Source organism: Brachycentrus maculatus, unplaced genomic scaffold, assembly GCF_059751285.1.
Source record: "Brachycentrus maculatus isolate JH-2025_06_01 unplaced genomic scaffold, ASM5975128v1 h1tg000117l, whole genome shotgun sequence".
NCBI lineage: Eukaryota > Metazoa > Arthropoda > Insecta > Trichoptera > Brachycentridae > Brachycentrus > Brachycentrus maculatus.
Genome location: NW_028280870.1, coordinates 2,922,785 through 2,941,628, shown reverse-complemented (window position 1 = coordinate 2,941,628; position 18,844 = coordinate 2,922,785). Strand labels below are relative to the sequence as shown.

General features: G+C 32.0%; 2 protein-coding genes across 4 annotated transcripts in view; one reads left to right on the top strand and one right to left on the bottom strand.

Annotated features, from left to right (window-relative positions):
* kcc (solute carrier family 12 member kcc) overlaps positions 1 to 6,037 on the bottom strand; it is a 303,698-nt gene extending 297,661 nt beyond the window's left edge. For 2 of the 3 annotated variants that reach the window (XM_088259377.1, XM_088259379.1), the window contains exon 1: positions 5,592 to 6,031. The gene's annotated coding sequence lies outside the window, so the exon portion shown is untranslated. Of the gene's footprint in view, positions 1 to 5,591 lie in introns of all 3 variants that reach the window. The other variant, XM_088259378.1, reaches the window with a different exon arrangement.
* The window catches only part of LOC148309857 (uncharacterized), a 48,735-nt gene that overhangs the window by 11,403 nt on the left and 18,488 nt on the right, over positions 1 to 18,844 (top strand). The window contains exon 2 of the mRNA XM_088259385.1: positions 17,512 to 17,709. Coding sequence (XP_088115511.1) covers positions 17,521 to 17,709 — 189 coding nt within the window. The 5' untranslated portion in view covers positions 17,512 to 17,520. The remainder of the gene's footprint in view (positions 1 to 17,511; positions 17,710 to 18,844) is intronic.

Genomic DNA, 18,844 nt, shown 5'->3' with positions numbered 1-18,844 from the left:
ATGTTGAAATTCAGTATTTTTGAGATTATGAAAATTCCCGACGACAGAGAAGCGATCATTGGCCTATAAACGACAAAATTAATGCGATCAAAAATGTCTCGACCACGCCGATATTTTTTTTAAATTAAAAGATACGAAAACTTTTAAATGAACTTTCACTCGGAAAGTTAATTTAGCAAAGTTTGATGAAAGCAAACCGTCATTATATATATTTTTTGACAGAAGCAAATAATTATTAGAACATTATTGGAAACTGCTTTCTATAATAATAAAAAAAAGTGTTCCATGTAACGTGAGTTATTAACGTGAACTTTTTATCGATTGGTGATTTTTATGTATCTCTTTTTGTGCCTATAAATTTTGTAACACCGTATTTCGTACTTATTCATAGTTACTCATTGTATTATGATAAGAGATATACATTTAAAATATCGAGAGAGCTATTATTTAACAAGTGCCTTTTAGTAATTATCATTTGCGTACTTATTTCATATATTTATCTCGTACAATAAGGGAAACAGTCCACATATTTTGAACGCATTACCTTTTAAAAACACCGCACTAAATATGTAAACTAGATTTGTAATAACGATAAGATTTGTAAGATTTGCAAAAATTGTTCTTAAATTATCTGCTTTTTTCGACACAAGTCATGTTTTGATTTGTACTGGTTCGTGTATTAAATACGCCATATTTAAAGTACAATTTCATTTCCTCAATACATATTTAGTTTACACAAGTACAGGGTAAAATATTTTTTTAAAAATCACTAGAGCCGTTATGCTGAAAATGTTAAGGTAAATACTCGGACGGAAATGCCTTAACCTCGACATTTCCGCCCGAGTTCACTTCAGTTACGAGAGAGAATGAAAATAAATATTAAATAACGTTTATTCCGGCAAAATATTTGGAAATATAAGTGTATCACTTCTGAAATATATTCTAGTTGTAATAGTTATTTTGAGATGTTTGTCGAAACAGAACCCCGACCTCGGAAAATTTCTATTTTTTATGATGCGTAAACTAGTTGTTAACATTGCACCTGGTATCCACACACATAATAACTCCTAATTACGTAATGTATACAACTATATCTTCACTTATTATTATTTATTTTTTATACTAAACCTAACAAACAAAAAAACATTTAAAAAAAACAAATATCTCAACAAAATTTGGTTACTTTGACTTAATGACTAACGGTTTTGGAACAAACACTTCATCATCAGGTCAAATGTAGACTATAATATAATGTGAAAGACGAATAATATGAGTATTATATCCATACCACAAAGTTAACAATGCTTTTGATATTCAAAATGTACAAAAATTATGTCATAAATACCACATTACAATTTCCTAATCCTGAAATAATAAAATCGTCAAGAAATGCAAAGAGAGCGATGCTGTTTCTAGAGCCTAAAAAAATCACTCAATATTTATATCGCAATAGTGATGATAAGGTAACAGATGAGGGAATCGCTTCGAAACCAGTTGCCAGTATAATTAAGATATTATAAGGTAAATATTGTTTTTATAATAAATAAGTTTTAAAATTGAAAAACACAAGTATTTCAAATATTCATTATGCAAAAATATTCCAAAATATAACGCATTAAAACTAAAGAAAAATTAAATTTTAAATTCGACAGTATTCAAAACTAACACAAAAATTTCTTATATCAATACATAAAATATTTATAAAAATAAAATCAACATGAATTGAACTATAACTCAGGATACTTTATTTTCGGCTTGTTTTTGTACAATACTTGAACTTTTGTGGAGAATCACTTTAAAATTTATGGTTTCAAATTCTATACTGAAATTTATTCGCGAATATATAGGTACTCGTATTATTTACTTGTATATCGTACCTGCGTAGAATCCTGTATAATCCTTGAATTATCGCTCCTGCTATTTAAACTGTCTAAAGATTTTCGTATTTACATTATTATCAAATAAATAGATACCTTTATTTTTAATTAAATCAGGATTAATTACAATTATTAATACAAATTGTTTGCATTTTATTCTTTGCCTTTATATAAAAATAAAGCGGTCAGTCATTCATTCATTATATGAAGTTAACACTGCGTTGGTCCGATGCGATGCCCTATGAACTACTTTGGTTTAATAATATAATAATATATAAAATTTACATATTTAAAGAAAAATATTTATTTTATAATATTTCGTTCGTTACGGTTAATTAGGGCAGCCTTCTAATCAGGCCAAATGTATCGAAGTGTCCCAATTCAGCGGAATCCACTGTATTTTACGATAATATAAACTAGGGACAGAAGACATTTGTTAATATCTATGATAAACTTGGTATATATTAATTTCAACTAATTTGGTTTCAAATTCCTTTTTTAAAATACTCTTAAAAAGTCTAAAAATTATTTGGAATAAATACAAAAACTGTTAATCAGTATTATCTATGTATATAAATAAAAATGAACAATTTTTTTAATCTCTATACTTATGCATCAATTGCTTTCAAATTTTGAATACGCACGTGTTTTTATATACACCTTTGATAAATAAAAACAAGCAGCTTATTTTACAGCAATGGTCCTGTCATTTATAGTTAGTAACAGTAACATTGCTCATGGTGGACGGTATGCTTCTTGATAGCTGCTGACATAGAGCATTTTTAATGTTTTCCATTGCAATGGCTGTTTCATAGATTTTTTCATAGTATTTTCATTGCTTCACAAGCATTGTAAAATTTAAAAAAAATGTTTGTTTTTATTTTTCATTTAACTAGGATGGGCCATAGCTACGCGTTTCCGAGCATTGCTATTAAATATTAGATGGTTTAAAAAAAATCAATTTTGTTATAAAATTTATTTTTTTGCAATTCGGATTCGTGCTATTTTTCCGCTCCACCGTGTTCATGAAACTATACTATATAAATGCCTATATGGGGAACTACACACCCACATACGACTGCTAATATGTATACTCGTACATATCCGCTAATGGGAGTTGGAGCACTCCAGAATTGACCTGATAAGTGCAGTCGGGAATATACGCAATCACATATTGTGACTTAGAGTTTAATATTCATGTATTTACGTTACATTGACAATGAGACAATCGGAATATTCAGTTATGTATGGTTTGGCGTTTAATTTGTAGAACTCCATTTTAATTTATGTATTAATTTTAAATCAAACAGTTTTTTTTAAGTCTACTAAGTTGTATTTTATTAACAAAAACACATAAAAATTATATTGTGACAATTGTTTCGCCTTGTTAGGGCATTATCAAACGAATGTCGAATTCGTTTGATAATGACCTAACAAGGCGAAACAATTGTCACAATATAATTTTTTATGTGTTTTTGTTAATAAAATACAACTTAGTAGACTGAAAAAATCTGTGTTAGATTTAAAATTAATACATATATTTAAATACATATTTTATATAATTAAACTCAAATATAGTAATAAAAACCTAAGGTATTAACATTTTCGATATTTTTATTTGCATATGTTTTGTATTGTGGCAATGAACACATAAAAAATGTGTGCTTTTATTTTATTTCTATTCCATTAAATCAGACTGGGCCACAACTATGCGTGTATCACAACAATACAGCTATTATTGAAATTCGTAGCTCAAACGCATTTCATACCCTCTAATATGATAAATACGAGAGCATGAATATAATTACTTTAATATTTACATAAACAAACATACAATTTTAATAACTCGTAAATATAAAGTTAAATACGGCCAATTATTTTGCTTGTATTCGCAAATTGTTTTATTATGATTCAAGTAATTGAAATTAAAGGTCTATTGCGAAAATTTATGTTTGTTTATTGAAATTTAGGTTAAGGTCTTTTTTATAAATATCCATTTATAATATAGATTTTTGAGAAACGTCGGAGACATTGCTACATATTAATCATTAGAATCCTAACTGTCCATCAATCCTTCTCCCTTAGTTTTTCCCTCTACCTCCTTCTTTAAACTCCCTTTTTCTTTTACCATCCTTATTATCATCTTTTGTAATTTATGTTTTTTATATGTAAATTTGTAATTTATGTTTTTTATTATCTACCCTCTGATTGCAAACAGCTATATGTGGTATCAACGTTTTAACTAATCTCACTAGTCTGCTTTTGGTTGGTTGGAAGATATTGCTTTTTAGCAATAAGCTCGCCAATGTATGAACTTATTTATTTTCTGTACATGAAGTTTAAATAAATAAATTTATCGTCGTCATAAATGATAAATAACGTTATGTCAAAATAATATTTAAAAATTATTATTATTTTAACGCAACGAAGAAGAAAGAAAAAAACGCCATCTTGTTATGTTACTCTTACTCGATCTATAAATATATCTTTAACTTTTGCAATTCCAAACAAAAGTGTGGTTGATATATCCAATTAATGTAAGAAATATTTTTTTAATCGAAAAAAGATAAATATTTATCAATTTTTATAATATTTTTCAAATTTCTACGTATTGTCATTGTTAATTTCGTTAAACTCAACGAAACTCGGCTGCGTTCAGATTGATTTGAAGCACATGGAATACGGAGTATATGGTATTGCAATTTACTATTTAATAGTTTCAACTGGATGAGAGTATGATGCGGGGGTGGGGATCGGCCTAAAATCTTTTTTCATATGGACTTTCCATTACAAGGACAAATACTAACGAGATTTCTGAATACGAGTATTAATGCGAATTCAGTTTAAATATTCAAAGTAAAAATTAGGAAAAAATGTCCCAAAATGAGGAAGAAATCACGCGACATGCAAATGATTCACCGATTCGGCTACAAATAATTCCGGCCCGATGACATAATTCCCTTATAGATTAAACTTTCTGCCGTGGAGCGAATTTCGGAAACATATAAATGTAAATCTGAAGACCACATTGGTGATTGATGAAATTAGGATATCGGTTTAAAGCACTCAGTGGTGGGTGTTCGCGTCTATATGAAGTTATACTGGTATACCGTGCTACAGGTCCCGGGTTCGATTCCTAATAAGGTCACAAAATAAATATACTTTAATTTTGTGACTGTAATATTTATTTTATTGTCCGCCTCCGTGGTGTAATGGTTAGTTTGTTTAGCTACCATGCTGGAGGTCCCGGGTTCGATTCCCAGGGAGGGGGGGGTGAAAAGAAATATCAGCGATTTTATTTATATAATATTACCCTGGACTGGTGCCTAAAGCGCAGGAGAGGAGTGATCACCTTGCCTTCGTATAAGTAACGATCAACGCAGGTTAATACGATGCAGTGCCCTGTGCACCATTAGGTGCGGATATGGGTAAGAAGAATAAAAATATTTATTTAATTTTACTCTTGACTGATTGATACTTGCAGCGCAGGACTGATCACCTTGTCTTCGTGTAATTCGTGTAACGATTAAGATTACAATATATCAATATCATGCAGTGCCCTTTGCACTGTTACGTATACATAAAGGTTCGATGGAGGGATTCTTTGGTAAAATATTGCCGATTTTATTACATTTCTACGACTTTTTTCATTTTTTTAATTTCTATTTTTTTATTGATGTAAATTTGGGAATTAAATGTAGGTATGCATAATACCTGTCCAGTTCAGTTGTTACGGATTACACCCGGCGTGTTCAAACATGTCTCACAGCTGATCAATGTATCAAATTAATCTTTTTAATGGAAAAGGTTAAATTGAAGTTCAGCGGTAGGTATGCCGTTGATTAAAATCTTCGGTAATTCGAGAAACTGTTAAAATAATCATCCGAACGCTTGATTTACGTTTTCCGAACGTGATACGCTACATATGATCGCGTTTGGGAGCACGCGGAAAGTAAACATTCCGCAACAGTTTACATGCATCAACAGGAAAACAGCCGGGGGGAGGAGACGAGGTATTAATTACGCGTCCGATGTAACGCGGAGGTGCGATCTGTCAACGCGTGAGGCGACTTTACCGCGCTTTCGGGCCGCGAAGGGATGTTCGCGAGAGAAACTTAGTTGGGAAAGTGAAAATGCGGCGCGCGACACGTCCACCGGCGACGGCGACTCCTGGCTTACTGAATCGGAGAACTCGACGTGAGTTATTACACAAATATCGGGCGAACTCCGCCGTACCATCCTCCGCCGCCGGCACCTCACTAAAACGCCCGCTCATCTTGTATCTAACGTTTTTCATTTTCCCGTGATCTTCGTCACCTTTTTTTATAAAAACCCGCGATATTTATATTCGCCGTCGACAAGGGGAGTAAAAAAGTTTAAAAAATATGACGATGACCTCCAGATGTAAATTCTAGGTTGGGATAAAAAAAAAGAGATGGGTATTCTAGTATAATCGTCAGATTACATTATTATTATTATTGAGAAATTTGACAAACCGTTATAACTCACTATTTAGTTATAAGTAACTAATTATTTAGAAAACTAACTAATAGTCTAGTATCATGCCTTTTTCCAACTCCATACTTCACTTCCTTAAATTACAATTTAGTTACATTTGGTTTCAGCATCCATATACTGACTAATTTTCTATGAAAATATTGCTTTTTATATTTATTTATTCCTTAATCTTTTTACATGGGCTTATTGTTAAGAGCAATATCTTCCAATCAACCAAAAAACAGATTACTGATTCTGGTTAAAGTTCTGACCTTTTAGAAATACAGCTGTTAGAAATTATAGGGCTAAGCTATCTAAGCTATCGTTTATATATACGTAAGTTTAAACGAAGAAAAAACATAAATTAAGATCGATCGCAGTACAAATGAGCAAATAATTACAATTTATGGTAGTATATTCATAAAACTGTGTATCAAATATTATTTTAAGATTTGAAACGTATTTAAAACCTTTTTTCTCTTCTTGTATGTTAATTTCTGTAATTATTTTCATTGTATTTTTTTGCAAATTAGATCAAAATACTAACAAAAAGTATTTTTAAAAAAACCTTCATCGACAAGCGATATCAGATGCCTTGGTGGGTCTCCACAAAAACAAGAAATTCCTCGAGTATGATTACATCTCAAAAATTTTGTGTTTTTTGTTTCTTAAACTCATTTTAAGCTAACAATTACTCTTTGAAGCCAAATGTTATTGCAATAAAAAACAACTTAAAAATCACAACGACGTTAAACTTCATAATTGAAATTTGGAGAAGCTATTATAAAAATATGTTTTTTCATCATCTGGTTTGCGGAATAATTTCCCGGAAGCGCGAGTAAGCACCGCGACGCAATCAAACGTAGAATGAAATTCCGGCAAAGTTATAAATTTGAAGTAAGAAAAGGAAACAAAAGCGCCCTCAGAATGTTTGTTTAGTAATTAGATTTACGTCAGAGGAGAGGCCTCATTCTATTATTTGTTCATTAAATCGTAGGCTGGTGGAAATTTCAATTTCAATCTGAAAATTTTTTGTGCATATTTATCCGCGGCACAAAGAAACCCGTGACCACCGAGTAGAAAACACAGGGACTTAATGGTAAATCTAATTATTTAATTATCATCTATGGCGTTTGATATTTTTAGTACATTGTTAATATTTAAAACATTTACTTTGCGGTCAGACATTTCAAAGATATATTAGTATATAACTAACTATTCACAGAGATTTTAGTCTACCGGTTTAGAGACGTACTCATCACTCACTCAGGACGTTTGCTACACGGGCAAACAACATATTTAATCACACACTTCTACTTAGACAAAATAAAATTAACATGCGTTATTAGTCTGTCCGTTAACCTACATGAAAAACTAACAAAAAATGGATTCTGGAGAAACTGGTGAACTTTAATCTCTGTTATTGATTATATACTAACATAACATACGATTTGTGATAATGATTGAGTTTCGATGTTTATTTTTTCATTTCACTTCATTCTTATAAAATCTACTAATGCGATTCATTCGTATATGATAATACTGCATTAACTACAACATTTTGAGTGTGTCCAAATTTAAGTGTGTTCACAAATCTGGGTTATTGTTTATTTTTTTTAAATTACATCTCAACATAGATGAAGAAAAATAATAAAAAGCTTCTCTCATCTCATCGTAGATCTCCAGTGAAATTCTAGTTCATTCAAACAGTTTATTTCGAAATCAATCAATATAATTAGAAGTTCCAAGAATTTGAGTAGTGTGGTTGTCAATCATGGGTAGAATCGGTGAATGTTACACGTGTGTTAAGTGATCATTTTAACCAGCCTATGACGGTCGTAATACCCGTAAATCCCCAGACTTCCATATTCTTCTTGATCTATGTTGAGATGTCAAAGTAAAAACTGCATTAATTGACTGACACTTGCGGTGCTGGACTGATCACCATTTAACCATTTTTGAAATTCAGTTATAGCAAGTTTTGTTGTGCCGTTTGTATTTCAAGTTCCTCGCTCTCCAAAATAGGCGTTCTCCTGTTGATTCAATTCCTGGAAGATTGCCAACTGCGAGTGGTGTCACAGTCGCTGTATTTCCCTCAGGAGCGCTTCTTCTGTGACATTTTTTGTCACAGAACTCCCTGGACGAAGATCATTCGTTCTGAGATCTATTACTCCTTGTCACATATTATAACCTTGGTGGTATAATTTCCGCACTGAAAATGGTAAGCATTCAATTATATTTGATACCTTTTTTATTACCTAATAATTATTTAAATAAATATCGTGAAACTCATTCCATATTTGATTTATTTATTGAATAAAGTTTTAAAAAATATAACAATTTAATTCATATTACTAGGCATTTCTACTTTTAACATCAAATATCAAAAAATTCGTTTTTTCAGGAGATCGTTTTTAAAGTTTAAGAATATAATGAAATGTTTTAAAAATAATTACCAAGCCTTTTCTGGAACTTTTTACTGTGCAACATTTTTTTAGGTAAAACCTGAAGGTTTTTTCTCCATTTGAAAAATATTTAGTATAGTCAAAAAAACAATTAAAAAATACATTTTCTTCAAAATGCACCAATTTCACTTTCTGCCCTGTAGAGGGTAAATATTAAGTTTAAAATATGCCGCTTTTGCTGGGATACAGTACATTTTATGGGCATTCCGAAAACATGCACAACTGAAAATTTACGATTTTTGATATATGACGTTATTGAAAGGAGTGAGCGATATCTTAACACTAGTTACTCTGTTCCTCTTCTTAGCTCTTAGAGACTTAGCTCTTGAGCTTGGAAAGGGGCGTACACTCATTGTTTATTGTTTATGCTTGTGAATGATTTGAAATAATAGTATTTTTTTATCTCTATAATTTTTTAAGTGATTTTTTTACAATTAACACATGTAAAAGGCATTTAATTTATTTATATTATTCAATATATTTTTCCTAAAGTGTGCTGGCCACTTAGGTTCATATGGCATATATTATATAACATAGTAACATCTATAACATACTATAAATGATAAAAACACTATTTAAAATTATTTTAAAAATAACGATTAAGCATAAAAAATACATAAAAAAATAAAATAAATGTTACAATAAAAAATTAATGAGAACTTATGAGTACACAATTGTTATTTCTTCCTTATTATGAATTCTCTCTATTTTTAGTTCTCGACTGGCATTGAACTATTGACCAAGTTCCTAATTATGCAGTTATGTAGTTCGAGTCTTGTTAGAAAATATCCACTAGAGGTGTATTTTTTAATACATCGAGTTTTTATTAACATAAAATATTTTTATATTTTTCATTTATTGTTTTTTTTTTTATTCTAAGAGTATTTAAGTGTATGTAATATTCTTAGAATTTGATTTTACGACATTTTTTATATTATATTATATTATATTATTCTGTGTTTAGCATCAAGCGAGAGCTGATATAATTTTTCTTATTCAATTCTTGTTATTCCTATTTTTGAAATTCTACGATCTTTTTGAGTATTATGGCTAATTTATTTTCCTGAACACCGCTTTAAACGTGTTTATAAATAAATATTGGATTAAGATTATATCGCTGAAATTAATAATTTCGGGAAATTGAATAAAACGCGACCTCAATCAATCAAATTAACTAAATGGTTTACCGACTAAAAAGGCTTAAAATCTTAAACCTATTCATTTTTTACATTCTCCTAAAAGTATACTCGTATAAAATTTTACATATTACTAAATAAATATATATTAACCCCGCTACGGAAACAATTAGACCGGAATACATACATAATCCTTCACCTTTTTTAAACGCTTCGTACTAAACTCGTATGAAAATAAAAGTTTAATAATAATTTTAGTAAATTTCAAATGGTATGACGTAACTAATTTAAAAGGATAATTAAGAAATTATGTGTTACTATCTCTTTGTTTAACTATAATCTGATGCATAGGGCACTGCATCGAATCGACATATTGTTATATTGATCGTTAAACTTGAAGACAAGGTCCTGCTTCTCAGGTACCAGTCCAGGGTGATATCGAATAAATAATAAAAATCAATTATATTTATTTTGACCTCTTCTGGGAATCGAACCCCCAGTCCTCCGGCACGGAAGCTGAACGCGCTAACCATTGCACTACTGAGGCGTATTAACTAGAACATATTTATTTTACAATAAATAAATGGAAAAAAAACATTATTTTTCATACATTATTAACCATATTTATTTTCTAATTTAAACTTTCATAAACAAAATATACTAATGAACATAAAATGTCGATGTTAATTATACTTTTCTTTATTTATTATACAAAGTTACTTCCCAAAACTAACTAACCAACTAACTTAACGACGCTTCCCCGCAGGGCTAAGCAAAGAGAATAGAACGCCTCACTAATCTGTCTTTAGAAACAATTTTCGCCTTTTCCTCATTCATGCATTTCCTCATACATACCTGCCGATTATTCCGACTCCCGACCTGACTACTTGCAAGTATTTGAATATATATACTTGTTCATGCCAAGTTTTGCTAAGTCTGCTTCTATTACCAACCACATTTACCTTATAAATGTATATAAGTGTTCTTTCTTCACTCATTCGATTAATTTCTTCAAACCTTCTCAACACACTTTTCTTAATTTTATCGATACCTTGCCTAACGTTTCTTAATTTAAATTTAATTTATTTCATCTTTCTTAGAATTTTGCGCGGGATTGAATATTTAAGGTATCGCGATATATTTACTACATTTGTAATTAAGAGACCGTTAATAATATGATAATAATGATTTTGGATAATTTATATGGCCCCATTTTCGTAAAATACTACCTAAAGGGCGCTTCAATGTGATTTACCGTTTTACCGGCGCCTTACTGTTGTAATGGGATGAGATATATGTCAATGTTGGCTCATAATGTATAGGAATAATAAACTAGTCATGGATCGAAATTGGAAAACCGAAAGAAAAACAAGACTACTTAAAAAAAGTCGTTACTTATCGTTTTAATATTTTTTTTGGATTCAATCATAATGATAATATTACCAATCAGTGCACAAATTTGTTTGTGTACTGCGTATTTTATATTAGTATACAGTGGAAATCCGAAATCCCGGGAAATCCGAACAAGATTTTGAAGAAAAACATTTAAAAAGAAAGCACGCAAAGACTGAACATATTTATTTTTACATAAAATTAAATGCAACCTATTTTTTAAAAAAATATTGTTAAGTTAATAAAGTATACAGTACTTACTTTACCTTTATTGCTACTCAAGTACTGTAGTTTGTATTTGATTGAAATGTTAAAAGTTGCAAATAATATACATAAACCTTAAATGAATGTCATTTAGTATTTTATTAATTTTAGAGACGAATAAACAAGAAAAAACACAAAAGAAACACACATAATGCTATATTACAAATTTCTCGGCTAATCTGAACATTCCCAAATGCGAACAGACCACAGCTCAAATAAGTTCGGATTTCCGAGGTTCCACTATATTTGACAATTACATTTTAAAAAATGTAAACCGTAAAAAAAAATTACTTTTTCAATTGGATATCTGAAAAAGTAACAGTTATTTGCTTAGTCACATCTCTAAAATAAGCAGTTTGATAAAAATTATGAATTTATTAAAGGTGTATAAGAATTGGTCATCTAGGAAAAATCAATCCATTTTAACGATGTCATGATTTATTAATTGGATGAAAAGATTCGGGCAAAGTTGTCTGTTGACGAGACAAGAACAGTTCTAACAGGAGGTAATGGAATGATTGATAGGACTAGGATTGTACAGTAGTGCGTAGTGTGGACGCAGAGAGGAGGGGACGAAGGAAAAACTTTGGATTAGATGTTTGGTAGTTTGGCGAGGATGAGACATAATCCTGGACAATAAATCTCGGTGTTGTTAAGTAAAGCTCCTGTCAGACCCCATCTCGTCTGCTAGTTATGAAACTACACAGGATTCCATTCAGAAATGTGAAAATTTATAACGTTTACCGAAACTTATGTACGAGTAAGCATACTTAATAAATACCACTTTTTATTAAAATCTACGTGACACTTGTTTCCATACTTTCAACTTCATTATCAAGCACTCTATATAGAGATATTCATTAAATAATTGTGGCAATTTGCTATAGTTTAGGTATATTAAAACCAAAGTATGAATGAATTAAATTTCTATATAATTTTTTTTTCTGAGCTTGTTTCAAATTTGTGGTAGTATCTATCCATTTTTTATTAAATTCACAGTCGGTAAATATTTACTACAAATACAATATGGTCTAGATATATGAACTTGAAATAAGTTCAGAAAATAAAATTATTTAGAATTTTTAATCAATTCACACTTTGGTTTTAATATAAGCTATCGCAAATTGCCACAATTATTTAATGAAAAAATTGTAAGTGACAAACATAAATAACTAAAATGTAAGGTGAGTATAATGAAGTTTACGAAAGTACTCAAGCTATTAAAAACTTTGAAATAATTTGTCTAGAACACCTTTGAAATATCAAGCAAAGCACTTTATTGTACAAAACATTCCACAAAGTTGTTAATTACATCACTTTATTGAATTAAATCGGAATGAACAAAGTCGTGTAAGGTATTTGTCGCTACGAATCGATTATTTGTATTGTAATGTCTGGAAAGTTTAGGGTGTCAGTCGGCTTTTTCTTTTCTGGAAATAATTTTTAATTTGTGTCCTGAGGTATTGTAACAAAACAATACAAATTAATATTTCAATTAATTATTTTTATATCTGATCTAGATCTGGGGTACCCTACCCAAGATCTAGCTCTGACCTTCGTAAAAAAAGTTATATGCGAAAGCAGTGGTGTGCACAGAGTTTTTAATCTGGGTTGGCAGTTGGAAAAACTTTATAAATTATTTTTTCAACTTGCCACAGACGACTACTATCAATCTTTTCTTCTCTCTTCAAACCTTTATCATCACCCCAATGGTGCCTAGGGCATTGCATCGTATGAACGCAGTATTATCTTGACCGTTAACACACAAAGGGAAGGTGATCAGCCCTCCGCTTCAGTAACCATTTAATGTTGAGCAAATATTAGAGTGAAAAGAATCACTAATATTTATTTGCCCTCCCCTGGGAATCGAACCTAGGACCTCCAGAACGGTAGCCGAGGGTGCTGACCATTACTCTACGGAGGTTACCATCAATAATGTGTCAAAACTCCTATAATACGTGTTTTATCACACTAATTTGATTAGACTTCTAGACAGGATAATTTATTCACAATATTTTGATTATGTACAAATCATTATTCTATCTTAATATTTCTTTATCTATGGTGGGATGTCGGTAAATATTGATAAGAAAAAAAATTGTTTTCCTTTAATAAGTGAATAAATATTAGGGCACAGTCAAAATATTGTGAATAAACAATGTTACAAAACTATATATATTATTATACTATTCGCTCAGAATGTTTCTTTAAAATTTATAAGATATTCGTCAATACTGTGACGTCGCCCACCTTATCAAGCTGATACACCTTGGGAGTATTAGAAGGAGGGGTAGGGAGATGAAAGAAAATTCAGCACAAAAAAAATATATACTTAAATTAATTTACTTAAAAATATCAAAATTATACGAAAGCGACTTTAACTTAAACTAATCTTATCTGCTATCTTAAATTAGCTTAAAATTAATTAATCCTATCTTAAATTAAACTTATTCTAACCTTTGGTGAAAAAGATGCGCCGTGATGCTGGGGTCGCCGTGATCCTTTGTGAAAAAGCTGCGCCGTTGGATGCTGGGATGAGGTTCTTCTTATGACGGGCCGCCGTGCGATGATTCTTGCTTCTTATCTTCTTCTTCTCCTAGTAGAGCTTCAGCTCTTAATTTGAGGCTTATGACCCGGCGTGGGTCTGCTTTTGATACTCCGGATGAGTAACTCCTTTTTTTCTATCTTCTCTCTCCCTGCGTAGAGCTCCCGCTCTTCTCCTCACTTAAGTCTTAAAACCTGGTGTAGGTATGCTCCTTCTAACTGATTTCTCCCGACTGCTCGATCCCCCTGATCTCTCCCGACTGCTGCTTACAACTCCTCGATCCCACTGATTTCCCGAATGCTCCTTCCAACTCTTCTTCTTCTCTGTGTCTTCTGACTGACCAGCCGTCCGACTGGTCGATCTCCTCTTACGACTTACTCCCTCCAACTGATCCTTCCAATTGTTGGCTTCCAAGTCTGACTTCCAAGTCTCCGACTTCCAAGTGATCGATCCCACTGATTTCTTCCCGTTATATTCGGTTTCTCTCCTTGAAGATCACGCCCTCGAAACCATTTTTCATTGGCTGACGGTGCGCTTGTATCCACCCCCAAAATTTTCAACGTCTAGACATTTCAATTAGCCTTAATTTTATTTATAATATAATAAAGAATGCTCTTAGGATAAATGACCGCCGGCAAACATCTATTATCCCTCAAAGGCCAGCGGGTTGGCGACAGTTTTTTTATGATTCAAACCTTTTAAATACATTTTAGTTTTACGACAGGTAAATTATAAAAGGTCGGAGCCATAAAAAATATTTGCGCGCACAGAATTTTTTTTTTCCTAAGACTAATTAATTAAATGGATTGACGATTGATTTTTTTAGCCAGCCTGAAAGGATAAACGTGGTTTCACCACGTCAACCGTTTCCAAGCAAATCAAATATATGCAAATTTATGATTGCTCATATAATCGTAAATAATCTGTTTTTTTTTTCATTGAATGTTCCCCAATCGCTTTGGTGTAATATCTATCCATTTTTATCTGAATATTACTTGGTTAATAATACTATTTCTTAAAATCTGTTATAACACGTGTCTCAGCGCATTCGGCATTCATATCGAATACCGAATGGGACGCTTCATTTTTACAGGGTTCGTAAATAATTTGTTAGATAAAATTCACACATCGCTCACTCATTACAACAACGTCATATATAAAAAAACTTGATTATTCAGGAAATCGTTTTTAAAGTTTAAAAATAAAATAAAATGTTTTGAAAATAAATATCAAGCCACTTATTGAACTTTTTACTGTGTGATCTTTTTAGGTAAAACTTGACTGTTTATCTCCATTTGAAAAATATTTACTAAATTTAAAAAAAAAACCATTAAACAATACCTTTTCTTCAAAATGCAAAAACAACACTTTCTGCTCGGTAGCGGGTGAATATTAAGTTAATAATATGCCGCTTTTGCTGGGATACAGTACATTTTCTGGGCATTCCGAAAAAATGCGCAACTGAAAAATGACGATTTTTGATATATGACGTTGTTGAAAGGAGTGAGCGACATATAAAAACAACAAAGTAGAACTAAAATAATAAACATCAATGTTTAGTGACAATCAAAATTCATGAAAATGTAAATAATAATAAACTCATAATTGTCAATATAATAATGACTAAAGCCTATTGTAAATAATATACAGCTTCTACCCCTTCTTCATCTTTCATCGTTTCAAGAGCAAAACTCTGAATTGTAGACTAAGCTTCACAGTGTTTGATAATAATAGTGAATATATTGGAAACGTGCGTCAATAGATTTTAAACAGTATTAATCAAGATATATTATTTTTAAATATCTGTATTTAACTTAAATGTAACAATTCCACACCCTTTTATTTAGCTTTCATATATAATAGTAACCTTAATTAAAAATAATGTGTCGCAAAGTGAGAGAAATGTTTACGCTGATTAAACGGTTCATTTGTTGAGAGTCTACAACACTCTTTAATAGATACTTTATTACACATTTGTTTACTTTCGCCGTGTATCATTAACTCATCGCTGCTTCTGTATCTTGTAATCTCATTCGCGAGATAAATATTTTCATGATAATTGTATCTCCTTTAAAATCTTTGTACACATTTTTTTATGAGCAATAAAGTTGTTTATGTATTTTTAATAGAAACATTGAACGCACGAGACAAAGATGAAACTATGCTACATTATGTATTGTATATATGTATATATATATATATATATATATATATATATATATATATATATATATATATATATATATATATATATATATATATATTTACATTTATTTATATTTACATTTTTATATATACACACACATATTGGTAATACAATGTATTTTTTTTTAAATATATTTAATTTCAGAACTAGCTATTTTGCGTGTATTTGTATAGAATGAATAAGGAAATTGTCCAAATATTGTCAAAAAAAACCATTATTTATTTGCTACGAATTCCATAGTAGACTCGAATTAATGACATTTAACTTAGTAACTAACCACTAAGCCGCTTGCCCACAGTAGCAGGCAGAGAGAATAGAACGCCACATCACTCTGTCTTTAAAAACATCATTCGACTCTTCCGCATGCATGCAGCATACCGCCAATCGTTTCAACTCCTGAACTGACCGCTTTTAAGTATTTGACATACTTGATCATGCCAAGTCTACCTCGTCTTCCTCTGCTCCCATTTCCAACTATATTCGCATCATAAATTTGTTTTACCGTGCGTTCCTTACTCATTCGTTCGACATGCCCAAAACACTTCTTAATTTTATTTATCAGCCTTTGCATTCTTGCCTTATTTTACTATTTAAACATCTACCGTGCATTGCTTTGTCTGCAATCAGTCTATTTTTATCTTTTTTCGCCAACTCCATGCTATAAAACACAAAAAAGTATAAAATAGTTATAATAAAATAAAAATAAATAAATAAATAAAAATCCAGGTTGCCACCAGGACTTTATTGTGTACCGCTGGTTTAGCTTTGACTGCTTTTATTTGATGACATTTAGTGGTATTTTTTTTTTAAACACATATCTGCTGTAACTGTTTATCCTAGAATTACTTATCCACACAAAAAAGTATAAAATAATAATAATAAAAATAAATTTAAAAAAAATCAATAAAAACCCACAAAAAAACAATAAATAATAAAAGTATGTCCCTCTCCAAGCACAAGAGCTTTGTCTCTTTATTGGAGAAAACAGCGTAACGAATTTTGAGATTTTAAAGTAGAAATATCTTGAATATTGATATATAAATAATTGAAATTTATTTAATTATAAAAATAAAATAAAAACTCTTGTATCTATATTAAATAATTAGTTTGACGTAATTGATGGTTACAGGAGGACTATATGACCATGCTGTCGACCCGCAAGCCCACGGGGCTGCACCGCCTGATCGAGTCCGTGCCCCCGCCGCCTTTCAGCGTGCCCCGCGGGGGGCTGCCCATGTGGAGCGCCATCCCCCTGGACAGGCAGATCCCCTACACCAGGGTCCCCAACCAGGCCGTCACCTACGCCAAGAACAGGCTGGGATGCAAGGTAACGCACCTTTATTCTTCATTTTCTTCTTCTTCTTCTTCTTCTTCTTATTGTAGGCCTTACGGCCTGTTTTTAAGAGGGATTAGCCTCCTGCGACGTCGATTCCCAGCTATCGGCCCATCTCTTTGGTGGTCTGCCCGGGAGTCGTCTACCATGGGGTTGGCCGTACAATGCGATGTGGGGGAGTCTGGATGGTTCCATTCTCCTCACATGCGCATACCATTGTCTTCTTCGTTGCCTTCCCCACCTAACGACATCTTCGATTTCGCATATTTCCCTGATCTTGGCATTTCTCAATCTATCTCGAAGACTCTTGCCTGTTATGCTTCTCAGAGTCTTCATTTCTGACACTCTAAGCGTGTTTTTTGTGGCAGCGGTGTCTGCTCTACTTTCGATTCCATACGTCATGATGGGTCGGACACAAGTTTTGTATATCTTGATCTTGCTGCCGATCTTCATCTCAGGGTTTTTCCATATAGCATTTTTCAGGCATCCTGAGATGGCTGCAGCTTTGTTCACTTGCCCCATCACTTCGTATCGCAGATCCGTCTGAGCACATAGGTCCACATTTTCACAGGTCTTCATTTTCACATCACGTTATTTCCTAGATCGCCTCGAGTCGTTTTAAAGCCACTCTGTCCGTGCTATCTCTCAACCTGTCCGGGAGTGTGGCCGTACATGGTCGTCCAAACAAAACTTTCCAGCTTAACCTGAATAGCAGCTTGAAGCTGTCGAGATCACCAGTTTAAAAGCTGCCACAGTGAATATCGTAGTTTTTATTCAATAATCTCTTTCCACCCACACTTGACCGCAAGCCAACTGCAGTTGTCGATTAGGACAGATGAAAACACCAGTGTGCGCGTAATTAATTTTTGTATTGAACTGTCCACCGTGGTCTGGATTTTGTTCTTTGGATTTCTTCGTATTTATAAATAAAATACTTTTTCAATTACAGTATAAATTGGACTTTATTGGAGAATTTAACAGATCCGTTATATTAGATTACACCAGTGGCGTGCAAAGAGTTTCTAATCAGGATAGGCATTAGGGGTGGATAGTGAGGAAAAGTAGGCGCCGGTTGTGTTCCTGTAGCCACGCGAGCGAGGTGGGGTAGGCACTGCTTGTCAGCCTATAT